The 13,276-nt window shown below is 32.2% G+C and overlaps 2 protein-coding genes across 4 annotated transcripts; one reads left to right on the top strand and one right to left on the bottom strand.

Annotated features, from left to right (window-relative positions):
- Window positions 1–2,979: 2,979 nt before the first annotated feature.
- LOC111880692 (uncharacterized) lies at window positions 2,980–3,950 on the top strand. 3 transcript variants are annotated; one of them, XM_023877112.3, is made up of 2 exons: window positions 2,980–3,166; window positions 3,445–3,950. In XM_023877112.3, exon 2 carries the CDS (start codon window positions 3,470–3,472, stop codon window positions 3,812–3,814), a length of 345 nt encoding a protein of 114 aa, XP_023732880.1. In that variant the 5' UTR covers window positions 2,980–3,166; window positions 3,445–3,469; the 3' UTR covers window positions 3,815–3,950. The 3 variants fall into 3 exon arrangements, with proteins under 3 accessions (XP_023732880.1, XP_023732878.1, XP_023732879.1); XM_023877110.3 differs by having other exon boundaries at window positions 2,981–3,166; window positions 3,458–3,950; XM_023877111.3 differs by having other exon boundaries at window positions 2,982–3,166; window positions 3,469–3,950.
- Window positions 3,951–3,995: 45 nt separating this feature from the next.
- Window positions 3,996–6,025, bottom strand: LOC111880691 (protease Do-like 5, chloroplastic). Its single transcript, XM_023877109.2, has 8 exons — window positions 5,724–6,025; window positions 5,169–5,315; window positions 4,971–5,033; window positions 4,780–4,869; window positions 4,577–4,699; window positions 4,396–4,483; window positions 4,237–4,311; window positions 3,996–4,139 (listed from the first exon to the last, which is right to left on the bottom strand). The coding sequence occupies exons 1-8, from the start codon at window positions 5,982–5,984 to the stop codon at window positions 4,033–4,035; spliced, it is 954 nt and encodes a 317-aa protein (XP_023732877.1). The 5' UTR covers window positions 5,985–6,025; the 3' UTR covers window positions 3,996–4,032.
- Between the last annotated feature and the right edge of the window lie 7,251 nt (window positions 6,026–13,276).

Raw genomic sequence — 13,276 nt, 5'->3', positions numbered from 1 at the left:
ATTTGCTAACTTTATCCAACCTTAGCCTTTCTCCATGCCCTAAACTTGGTATAAACCTTAGTTTTGAGTGTTTTAGCCTCTTAAGGCCTTGTATGCACGTAAAGTTGGCAACTTTACGTGGAAACTACACCCTAGGGGACTGGATCTGTTGTTTGGAGTCTTGAATTCCACTGAAAAGGACTGAACATGAAAAGGACTGAAGGGAATCGACGAGCTGCTTAGCCAACTTGACGAGTCGGGAAAGGTTCACCCAGTTTTCGGGATCCTGAGTGATCTCGGTGAGCTGATTAAGGGTTTCAGACTAGAGATTTCGACTTAGAGTTTTAGGCCTTTGGACACTGAAGAACTCGACGAGTTACTGGGGTAACTCGACGAGTTAACTCGGGATTTCAGTTTTATGGACCTTGAAGGAACACGACGAGTTGCTAGATGCACTTGACGAGTTGGGTCAACATGGATTGTTGACCTTGACTTTGACCAGGGTTGACCAAGTTTGACTTTGAGGGAATTTATGGTATTCCAGGATTTGACAAGTTAATCACATGTTGGTTATAGGCAGTTGAGTTGGAGTTGCACGTTGGGACTTATCTGATCTTAGCAGTTCAACATTCTTGAGAGGTGAGTCTCCTCACCATAGATATGTGGTACATTTGTTGTTGTAGTGATACGTGGTATGATAGTTAGTTATGCTAAGTGGTATGCTAGTTATATGTGTGATTCTTGCAGGGAAGACCATGTGGGAGCCCATGACACGTGGATGTAAGACCATGTGGGGGAGCCCATGGCTTTTCAAGTAAAGACCATGGGGGAGCCTATAACACTTGGATGTAAGACCATGTGGGGGAGCCCATGGCTTTCCGGCTAAAGATCATGGGCGTAGCCCATGGCACTTAGGTGTAAGACCATGTGGGAGAGCCCGTGACATCCTGGAGTAAGACCTTGGGAGGAGCCCACGACATCCTTATATGTTTGTATGCATGGCTTATATGGTTTATGTAGCTTTTATAGCTAATATGGATTATGTGATTATGTAGATTGTGTGGGGTATGCTTTGGGGAACTCACTAAACATTAGCTTACAATTTGTTGATTTGTTTCAGGTACTTCTGAGCCTAAGGGCAAGGGCAAGGCTTGATGGCGCGGCATGCACTCTCTCTCAGGCGTTTTTGTGGGACACTCTGATGTTTGGAATAATATTGTTGATGTTATGAATTTGAAAAAAAAAAATGTACTAAAAATGAAAATTTTCTTTTGAAAATAGGGTCGTTACAACTTCATCGTTATGGAGCTTTTTATATGCGGGGTTGTTGAAACCACAAGAAATCGGGTTATTGGATCTAGACAATCGAAGCAAAAGATTTAAAAGCCATAACAACAATAGTAACAATACTAGTAGTAGTATGAACATCACCATTGACCAAAATCAGAGTCAAACTCAAAACCAGATACACCAGAAGAACACGAAGAAGAAACAAAGATCGTTTTTTAGTGGGTGTAAACGCTCTGCAGATTCAATCTAAAGTACAGTACTGAAGAAGATTATGAAAAAAATAAGAAAAGATTATCCAGTTACAAAATTTGAAAGTGTCAGAAGTGTTGGAAGAAAGAAAGATCATCGTAGAATGAAAACGAGTGGCGTCATGTCATCGGACATTTGAATGGTTAAAGCAACTTTCGTTTGTAATAATTGAGATGATTATGGTTAAGCATACTTGTAAGTTGTAATGATTCTTTAATCGACAACTTTTTGGATAGATTACTTTAACTTTTTATTCGGGGGATACTTTTTTGAGTTGTTTTTATTTTGATTCGGGGGTATTGAGGTTTATGTAATCTAGAAATATGACTCACTATGTTCTAGAAATGAGAAATCATTGTAACTTGGATTGAAAGAGGATAAAAAGATAAATTTGAAGAAATAGATATATACGGTTGGGTATTTTTTTGCATTTTAATGGTGAATTATACTTTTTACATTTCAATACGAGGAAGAAGATAATAAACATTTGGGGGATGGCGTCGTTACGAGAGAGAGAGAGAGAGAGAGAGAGAGAGAGAGAGAGAGAGAGAGAGAGAGAGAGAGAGAGAGAGAGATGTCCTCTTTTTTATTTATTTTACAATTAATATTTAAATAAGAGATTTTTTTAAGAAAATAGAAAAAAAAAATTAAAATGACATATTAGTCTTTTTAAGTTTAACAGAGACCAATTCCATATAAAAACATAGTCAAAAAGGACCACCAATAAAAAAAAATGAAGGTTTTGGCCAAAACTCAAAAAACCATTTTCATAGTTTTGTCTTAGGTACTATTTGTTTTTTGAAAAAAAAAACCTCTTCTGACATCTTATTGTTGCATGACGCAGCACACGCGCATCACTTTTCATCTAGCAGCTGTTTGTTTTTCAGAAGTTTTTGGAGTAAAAAACATTTGTGCGTGTTCTTCTTGGCGCAACACTTGTTTTGCCTCTTCCTACCCTTTTCAACCTCTTCTTCTTCTTTTTTTCTTGCTAAAATATTGATTATATATTGCTGAAATCTTATTTCATATATTTTTTTTTGTTTATTTTTGTTGAATATTTTTTTTATATTGAATAATAATAATTTGTTGATGAAATATCATTATTTTATGTAAAAATATCTTTATTTTTTGTTAAAATATTATTATTTTTTGCTGAAATATCATAAATTCTTGCCGAAATGTCATACATTATTAAATTTTCGATATTATAAAACTATTTTCGGATTATAAAATCAATTTATTTTAATTTTTTAATATCTGCAGCATGTAGATGTTAAAAAAAAAACAAATACACTTCTTATTACAGTCTGCAACCGTTTTGTCAACCTATTCTACTGCAGAAGATTGCAAAGGTGCCTCAGATTTTATAGATTTTTGCTTAAAAAAACAAACAATATCTTAGTTGTAATGTTGTTAGGGGAGCTGAAATGAAGTTTGACGAATAGGAAGGATCATTTTTGTAAGTTTGAAACCTAGAAGACGATCCTGATCGACTTCCCCAAATTGCCTATTGGCTGCTTACATAAGCAATTTCAGTGTTTCGATTAAGCGAATTAAATGTGAAATCGGCAAAGTTCGTCAGAGTATCGGTGGAATTGAAGAAAAGCATTTTCGTTCTTCTACCCTGATTCAATTAATTTGGCTTAAGGTGATACGCTCTTCTCTATTCACATCCTCATGTCTTCGTAATCTATTTCTTCGTGCTATTACTAGTTTTCCGAAAGAATACTTCCTTTCGATTTGCATACGAATCTCTAATAGAATAATTATTTTCACTTCCCGAAAGTGATGCCATAATCTATCGCATCCTCTTACATGGAATTTGCAGAAGCACGATAGGTGTTCGACGATATGCCTTAGTGAATAAAAATGGATTTTTGTTGTATGGTTTCTTTTCTTGTTCATTGCTTGATTGAATTCATTCAGTGAGAGGTTTCAGTCACTTTTCAGAATGGAGAATACAAATGAATCAGTAGAAGGAGAACGAGAAGGAGAAGCATGTTTTGAGGGCAAATCGGACATTTCACAAGTGAAGAAACTGTTGTTTAGGCGAATGTTGGTAGGGGTAAGCGATGGGAGATTCTTCATGGGAGCATTTTACTGTATGGATAAACAAGGAAACATAATTCTTCAAGATGCTGTGGAATATCGAAGCACCAGAAGATCATCTCCTTCCCCCATGGAACAGAGAGGCCTAGGGTTGATATTAATCCCTTCATCTTGCAGAATCTCATGTCATGTTGATTGCTCCATTGATGAACACCTCTCACTCCTCTCCCTTCAAGCTCAAAAGTAAATTCTTCATTCATACTTTGTAGAATGCTATTTTCAATGAATCAATTCAAATCTCTCACATGTTTGGTTCATGGTATTAAATGAATTGTAATTCAGTTTCTGTAGTTGATTTTAATATATGATGACGTATTTCAATATTTTTGGTGTTATAACAATCGAATTATAAATTTAAAGAAATAGAATGGAATCAAAATACATTGCTATTATAAATACAATTTATCAAAATCTGTCTCTATAGGCAGTTCCATAAACAATCAAGTAAGGTACAATCTTGACCACAGTATCGATTGGTATTGCAAAGTTGACACCAGATGACATTCCTGACCCTACAACAATTTATAAAAATAATAATAAAAACAATTATTTAAAATGAAATAAATAAAATTACAAACTTTTTTTAACTTGTATGATATAACTTTATACCTTTTCTAGTAAAAGTTGAAGTATTGACACCGATAACATGGCCATGAGAATCAAGCAATGGCCCACCTGAATTTCCTGCATAATAAAATTAAACAAAAAGTTTCACATAATATTTGCAATTTTGTATTAAAATTATTGATCTAAATTTGAATTTATTACCTGAATTAATAGCTGCATCTGTTTGAATTGCACCTCTAATGGCACCTCCATTTGGTGAAGGTATCTCTCTTCCCAACCCACTCACTACCTGATATACACAGTTTTATAAAATTAAATCGATTTTTTAAGAATATATAATATTAAATTACAATATATATTAAAATATAAGAAAACGTTTTACTCCAGTGGTTAATGTATTCTCATATCCATAAGGATTCCCAATAGCATAACAACTTTGTCCCACATTTAGTTTTTGAGCACTTCCAATATCAACTGGTTTTACTTCAATCCCTTCAATATCAACCTAAAAATATAAATATGAAAAAATATATATATGATCAAATGAGTAAAAAAAAAAGTAACAGAAAATAAAATTGTGGACACCTTTAGAACAGCTAAATCACAAGATGGATCAACACCAACAATCTTTCCATCTCTAGATAAGTTGTTGCCATTTTTGTCAACTAAGAATATCTGTATTAATGAAACATGTGGAAAGTGAAATAAAATAAAGAATTGAAAGAATTGAAAGAAAGTGTGATTTATTTATTAATGGTTGGGAATAGTATGAGAACCTTACAACGTTGTCTACCATTTTGATCTGTAGCTAACTTTTCAACAACATGATAATTTGTCACCTGACATATATTTAAATGTTACATGAAAGAAATAGCAATGTGTTTTCTTTGATTATTATTATTATTATTTTGTAAAAATATGATTGAAAATTTGAAATGATGTATAACAGTAGAAAATAGAAACAAATATCCTACAATGTGACCAAATGTATCCCAAATGAAGCCTGAACCCGTCCCTTCAACTTTTGCTTTCTCATCATCCACCATTACTACTTCATCGGTGTTATTTGGATTATTGATGATTTCAAGGTCTTTGATGAAAACCACAGATGGTGATGTTTCCTACAATCATGGTATGAATGTATCATGTATGTAATTGTAATGTAACTCGTATCAAAGGCAAATTATCGGATTAATTTGATCTTTGGAAAGCATTAGTGATTACCCCCTCAGATTGTTTAGAGAAAAGTAATTAAGCTCCTGCGATAATTTTGATTTTGAGATGTGGCATAGAAATTACTAATTCACCACTGTTTGAAGGATTGAATCGATAACTTAAGCTAACAATCGAACATTCAAATCTGCAATTCTAAACGGAGTTGTACAATTGAAAAATTTTGGAGCTAAAATTTTGCAAATACCCAAAACACAGAAAAGATGCGACGCAAGTTACTGGAGAACAGAAATGAAAAGAAACAGAATCAAAATTGAAAGCGGCGAAACATTAATTAATAGAGAGTGAAAAAAAACCTCAAAGAGACGAACTACACGATCTTCTTCCTGCTGAGTTTCATCCAGTTGTTGGGCAATTGCAGATTGAGATGGCGATTTTGGACATAGTTGAAGATAAGACGCCACTACTATTGATGCAGTAAAGAGTATTGACCTACGTTTTGTAATTGGGTGAAGGGGAAAAGCAGAAGAAGAAGAAGAAGAAGAAGATGGTGATGAACGTGGATGGTTAGAAGAAATGGGGCTGAGGATGGAGAGACAGCAACCCACCACCTTCATCGCCCCGCAACTTTTATTCAAGAGTTAACGACTAAAATGAACAAAAATGTATATCTTGATATTAGAAATTGAGATATTTCAAGATTTATTTTATTTTATTTTTAAATTACCATATTCATGGTATTTATAAATTTTGTTACCAAAATGTAGTTGATTTTTTTTAATGAGCTTAAATAATATTTTTTAACCTTTTACTCTAGACAATTTTATTTATAAAAAATTGCATTCCTTATATAGTAGTAGTATTTGCAAACCTCTTGTCCATCCACTCCTCAATTGTGTTTCTGCGTCACCATTATTTTTTGCTAAAATTCTTAGAATGTTAATTTAAAGTGATTAATGAACAAACTAAATTGCAAAACAATGATAACTTTTTTTTTAAATGTGTACTTCAAAGATTTTGTTATTTTACAAAAAAAGCTTCTAGTCGTATAGTTTTTATAATGTTTAAATATAGAAATAATAACAAAATATGACAAAAACTAACATTAAGATTAACAATGAAACAAAAATTCATAGTTCTTACATTATCGGACATTCTCAATATAAACGGATTAAATTTAACAAAATAATAATAATAATAATAATAATAATAATAATAATAATAATAATAATAACTGAACTATATAAATATAAAGTGAGTAAATGATAAATAAAGTACTCAAACTTGAACAAATTTAATTCAGGCTAACATGTTTTTCTACTCATTGGTCCCGACTACTTAGATGGTGTTTGAGATTTCATTTTAAAGTTAAAAAAGACTTTTACCCAAAAAAAACTTATTGACTTATGAATGTGAAAAAAAAAAAGATTTTAAAAAAGTGTTTAGATTAACTTTTTAGTGGCAAAAGTCAATAAGTCAATAAATTAAAAAGTGTTTTGCTAACATATTGATTTTTTCTTGTTTTTTATTCTAATAAGTCATAAATCATTCCAAGAAGTCACAAATATAACTTTTTCAAAACTCTTTTTCAAAGGCTAAACCAAAGTTGTTTTAAAAGTCCTTATCACGTATTCAAACACTTTTTTTAACGACTTTTCAAGAAGTCAATAAGTTAAAAATGAGTTTTTAGATGAAATCACAACACCCTCTTAAATACCATTTATTGTCTTTATGTCGCTTAAACTTGACTCATGCATTCCCAAATTTAAATTTCAGTCATACCCATATTCCACCGATATAGTTAATTACTCTATCATGAAAGCATTTCTTGTTGGAAAACTTATACAAGCTATCGATAAGGGGCACATCGCGAACACACCTTAGCCCTTAGGACCATCCACTAAAAATCTAATACCACCAAAAGGTCTATTTCTTCCAAGGAAATATTTTTACGTTTATGTTTTTTATTTTTCTCCTCATCACCAAACACCATTTAGGCAGAAGATTTAATTCTATTTATCACCTGTAACATCGATTGTTTACCTTGTGGTTGTGCACGTTGTTTTGTTTGATTTGCATGACCTATTTTTGTAGCTTCCTCCCTATCGAATCTTGCAGTTGAAGGAAAAAAGATGGAAGTTTCCTATCTAAAAAGTTCTTAGGGTAGAGGGAGTTGGGAGTCCATTGCTCCCACCCCATGCCACATAGTGCTACATCAATCTTTCACTCACATCTCACTTCTAACCCTCACATCCCTAAACATTTGGGAATTCATTATTCTCAACTCACTCACTATAGTACAAGTATACCAACATAACTTATAATTAACCTATACTAGTCTTTAAGGTGGAGGAACGACTTAGGTAACCCAATGAAGCATGGATTTATATGGTACCACAAAGGAAGAAAACAGTGTTCAATATGGTACCACCGGTACCTTCAAATCAAAATCCTTAAATCACCACGGCTCTATCCAACATTAGGTTCTTAATGAACTAGTTATTGTTCTCCACACACACGAATCTAACTAATACAAAACTTTTATTCTCCACACACAAGAATCTAACTTATACAAATTTCTTTCCAAATGTTGATAGTATTTTAGCGATGTATACGTAAGCCATAACTATATATTGTTCACATTGCTTCTATAGGTCATTCACTTCCATGTCATTAGGGAAGTTGTAACAAACACAATGAATGATAGTTTTTCCACCTTCTGAAAATTAGGATTTTTTTACCATTTTCATTTGCACCTCTTTTTATTGCCGATCTTCTTGCTGATATGCCTTGTTACCTATCATTATTCCTTATGAAGTTCATCTTGATTGCTACCTAAACACCCCCCCCCCCCCATGTTCAATTCATCGAAGCGAAACGTCAAAGCCACCTGATATTTACAAAGAACACTGCAGGAGGAGATGATTCATAATTCTTGTTTGCTTGTTGATGAAAAACAGAAAAGGGATGCCACATTCGTTTGTGCCGATAATGAACATAGATTGATCGATTAAAAATTTAATGATGTACAAGAGAAGACGATCGAGTACATATGACATTATGTCATGTTAATATTATTATTTCCATTTATAAACAATACAAAAACCAGTGTTGTAAAAATCGGTCTAGGCGACCTCTTACTATCTACGATTAATGTTAGTCAGTCAAGTTAGGTGGAGTCGGTCCTGGGCGGCCGAAGGTGGTCCTAGGCAGTCTAAACGGTCTAAGTCGGTAAAAAAGTCAGACAGCCAAAATTTTAAAAAAAAAATCTTCGATTAGTCAAATTTATAATATTGGGTGACTAATTTATGATGATTGATGATTAAAATTGTTAAAAAGATCATAAATTAGTATAAAAAATTATTATATAAAACGACTTAAATATTTAGATGACTGAATATGCCAAAGTTTTATGGTTATTTACTTATTTTGTTAGTATATAGGTAATATTTAATTTTTAAAAATTAAATTAATTATATTACAATTAAGGGTTTCCGCCTAGACACCGATTAATTTCTGTCTAGACCGATTAATCTCTTAAACCTAGTTGACCGTCCGACCATCGCTTAACGTCTTTTACAACCTTGATAAAAACTATCCGTTAAATACTATTCTTTTTTGTAAAATAATAAAATTTGGTAAGTGCACATTAAATAAGTTACCACCCTTTGCAATTTGATTTTTTTAATCGCTTAAAATAAAGAAGTTTAGCCAAAAAATAAATTAATTAAATAATGGTCAAGTATAGCAAATAAAAATGGTCAAGTATCAACACAATTTAGGAGTGAACGGACAAGAGGTTGCAAAAAATAATATACCTTGAAATCTTTTAACCGAGCGAGAAGAAAATTTGAGATGGTTATCTAGAAAGAGACAAAAAATGCAAGTAGTTGATATATAGGAAAAGAAACATATACATGTGGTATAAAAATATTGTCGATCTTGAGTGCATGCACCTATCTTTAAATAGTTGTCAATATATTACTCAATTTAAATAATTGTCAATATATTACTCAATTGTTATGTATTATGTTGTTCTATGTTTTGGCTTCCACATTCATAGTTAAAACTTCCCGAAAAAAGATTGGCATGAGTCATATGTTCATGTAATCACTTTACATTGATGATGTTTAATTACTTTTGGTTTTAGTTTCCTAACCTATGGATTAATTTTCAAATGATAAATCGTTTTTTATATTTATTGTTTTTCTTCTTCTCCCGAGGTGTAATTGGGCTATGCAGGATTCTTTTCTAAATGCATTATTTGCCTACTCCTCAAATATAATGCATATTTAGTTGTACACTTGTACAGTATGATTCAAAGCATTGTTTTTTAAAAAACTTGTATCCAATACAAATTATATAATATGATGCATGAGGCCTACTTCTTTAATATAATATAACTTTTGTTTTGTAATAAAAAAGATTATCTTAAGGAGTTATAATACAATATTTTATAGATAAATAACAAAGTCATTTGTTATTTTTTATAGAAATAATAGTGGGTCAATAGTCACGTTGGTATTTAACCAATTAATCTAAAATATTAAAACCCATAAAAAAATATCTACTATAGTTTGGTAAGCACGTTTAAGATAAGTAGATCACTATCTATTGGTAAATAATTTTTTATAGGACCATGGGTTAGCACAAAACTCATTTATATTACACAAAATTACACAAATGATTCGTTAGACAAAAAATATACTATTGCAAGTTTTTTTTAGACAACTTTTAATATGTTTGTTATTTTTAGATTTAAAACGTATGATCATTGTAGTTTTGGCAGAAAATGACCCACGATATAGGTTTTAAACCTCAAATAACAAACCATATTAAAAATTTCTTAAAAAAACTTAAAGTGCTATTTCCTACTAAAAACAACCATTTGTGTAATATTATATTTATATAGCATGATAGGAAAGGCAACTTATTCACCTCTTGGTAACTTTTGTAGGAAATCCCAAAGAAATGACTTAAAATGCGACAAAATCAGAGAAACCATATCTTCATAGATATCCACATGACTGATTCATAATGCAACACTTGTCAACGTTTATCTGGTCAGGCTATTTGCCATTTATAATTCCGAAAAGGTCATATTTATTATTTAATGTGAAAAGCAAGAACAACACAAAAGGTTAAATTTCAATTATGGCCAATTGGGCATTCAAGATCAGGACAAGTGATACAGTCAGAGCCACATCCAGTTCCCTTCAACATATCTCATCCTATTTCATACCATAAACCCCCCTCAACTTTGAGATAAATCTATTTCCACCACACATCTTTTGTAACACCTCAAGCACCATAACATAAGAGACTTTTAGAAACTTAAATCCGGAGATAAATGGAAAATCAAAGGTTTTAGATGGACTTACAAATTACAATAAACATTAGGGGGTACCTAGAAATTACACAAACTCTAAGCTCCCTATAAATTTCAAAGACATTAGTCTACTTTTGTCATACTTTTATCCACCATTCCACCCTTTAATAGAACACAATACTTAAAAATGGCAAGCTCAAGGATGGCACGGTTTGTCAGTGAGGTCGCACCACCACAATTTGTGAGTTTAATGAGGCGGAGGACTACAAAAATGTTGGACACAATCAGTGAAGACGAGAGGGAAGTTTGTATGCATGAAAGGGAAGCGAAAATAGCTGCTGCTGCTGTTCAGCACTCATCATTTTCTTCTGGTTCATCTCAACAAGCACAAGCAGCTAGTGGTAACTCCATGCACTTCTTTAAACAAACGCAAATGAAATTTCGGGTACTAGGAAATTGATGTATTTGTGTAATTAATGCATGGAGCTATGTTTTTTTTTTGGATTTTGTGTACATTAGTTTTGCTTCAAGACCCTGGTTGCACTCTCTTGTGACCTCATTTTGTCTTTTGAGGAGTGGGGTTGATTTTAAAATCTGTGAAGCGGATGTACTTTTATCAGTTTATGTAAGCAATAAATTATGCCTACCAAGGTACTACAATTTATACTACTTGTTCTTATATTTTGAGTTAGGGCATCCACAAGCCATTGAACTCTATAGAGTTCAATGGATTGTCACATCATCAATTAAACATCTATACAATATCATCCACAACCCATTAAACATCTATTCAATCCTAATCACCAATTTATTCATTCTATTGAACCATTCAATGATCATTGAACTCCTCCATTCAACTCTACTCAATGTCATCACCCACACTCTATTTAATTCTTATTCAATCATAATGACCGTCCTATTCAACTCTTATACTACTTGCATTGAACTCTTCCATTCAACTCTACTCGATGTCATCACAATCATTTCTACAGAAACTTGACGCATTCCGGTTTAACAAAAATAATATGTTTTCAAGTTTCATCAGAGTCAACCAAAAAATTCTAAGAGATTAAAATTATAATCAAACTTAGAGAGTAGTGATTTTCCCCCATTCAAATCGAAAATTCATATATATGTTGTTTTCACTACTAAAAAATTCTTCTCGAAATTAAATTTTTTTAATTGAAACGAACATTTGATACAACGTTCCCAACCATGTCCTAGAAAGGCCAAATAAGATAGGAGGTTGCAGATCGAAGAACCTGGTTTCTAGTATTTAGCAACAGAAATGGTTGTTGGTGTAATATTTTGTTTACTTTTTATTCTTTCTACGTGTTTTTTGATGGAATTCCTAAGAAATAATTTTACGACTTTTTTTGTTGACTTTTACGATAAATCTTCCATGGAATCAGTCGGTGATGTAATCCCAAAGGTAATTCCGACGGACAACCACAAATTTCCAACTCGAGTACTACTTAATTTAGTGGCAAATTTTGTCACTAGTCCGTCAGTAAAAATTACTCAAAAAAACATTGAAAGTGAAATACATAAAATCCAGATGATTTGTATAAACATGCAAAAAAATCTGTTACCATAAACATAATTTTCACAACAGACTTCCACTGCTACTTCTTCTATGATTCTCTCAACACTTGAGCACATTCATTCCATTTATAAGATCAACCAACACTTCTAACTTTATTTCAATTTAATATAAGTTTTAAGGAAAGTGATTTCATCACATTCCGATGTTTTGTGTCGGATATCCAAAAAGATTAAGGATTTTCCTCGTAACTCATCGTGTTCTTGAATTTACTTTATTTACTTGTTGTTCAATCGAAAACAATCTATTCCTTTATTTATTTGTTTATTCATATGTTTATATTGCTAAAAGGTATCTTATGGTATATTGGTACATTTTTTAATATCTTAAACTTTATTATACGAAATTGTTTATTAATTCTTTTTAACACTATTTTGTCCCAAAAATGCACTTATTTGTATTACGAGATATTACGTTTTAATCAAACTCTTTTATGAACATTATAATTTTCTAACCAAGACCTTGGGCACGACCAAGATTTTCAGCACATCTCGAGATCTTAAGCACTTTATTTTTATTATCTTATTTCAAACATCGCACCACACTTACGTACTAATTTGGTTACATAATTAGTTTATTAGTTTTTGACCAAAACAATTTGGCATCATCCGTGGAACAAGTGGTGTTATTAAGTTTTTCTCGTTAAAGTTACTCAAAAAACTTTTCATAAATTTTCAATCACTTACATATTTTTGCACTAAAAATGTCTTATTTACTAAAATCCACTTCTAGCACTATTCCATCCATCTCTGCTGGTCAGAGCCTACTCTTACCTGTTGTTATCACCTCATAAAGAAGGAATGTTGAGATCCCTAGAAGGACTGTTCCAACATCCTCATCAGTTCAATATTCAGGAAGTGCAGCCTAGGAAATACCAGTTATGGCCTCGAACAATGAGATCATATCCATGTTGACCAGAATGGAGCAACATATCACCGAGCAAAGCAAAACCAACAAGATGTTATTCGAAAGGATGG

The sequence above is a fragment of the Lactuca sativa genome, chromosome 7 (assembly GCF_002870075.4).
Source record: "Lactuca sativa cultivar Salinas chromosome 7, Lsat_Salinas_v11, whole genome shotgun sequence".
Taxonomy (NCBI): Eukaryota; Viridiplantae; Streptophyta; class Magnoliopsida; order Asterales; family Asteraceae; genus Lactuca; species Lactuca sativa.
Note: the sequence above shows the minus strand (reverse complement) of the source record. Positions and strands in the feature narration are given on the sequence as shown.

Coding starts and splice junctions, on each gene's coding strand:
- LOC111880692 (XM_023877112.3), top strand. CDS start 3,470: ATGGAGAATACAAATGAATCAGTAGAAGGAGAACGAGAAGGAGAAGCA.
- LOC111880691 (XM_023877109.2), bottom strand. CDS start 5,984: ATGAAGGTGGTGGGTTGCTGTCTCTCCATCCTCAGCCCCATTTCTTCT. Junction 5,034..5,168: donor GGGATACATTTGGTCACATT/GTAGGATATTTG, acceptor AATATATGTCAG/GTGACAAATTATCATGTTGT. Junction 4,870..4,970: donor ATGGTAGACAACGTTGTAAG/GTTCTCATACTA, acceptor TCATTAATACAG/ATATTCTTAGTTGACAAAAA.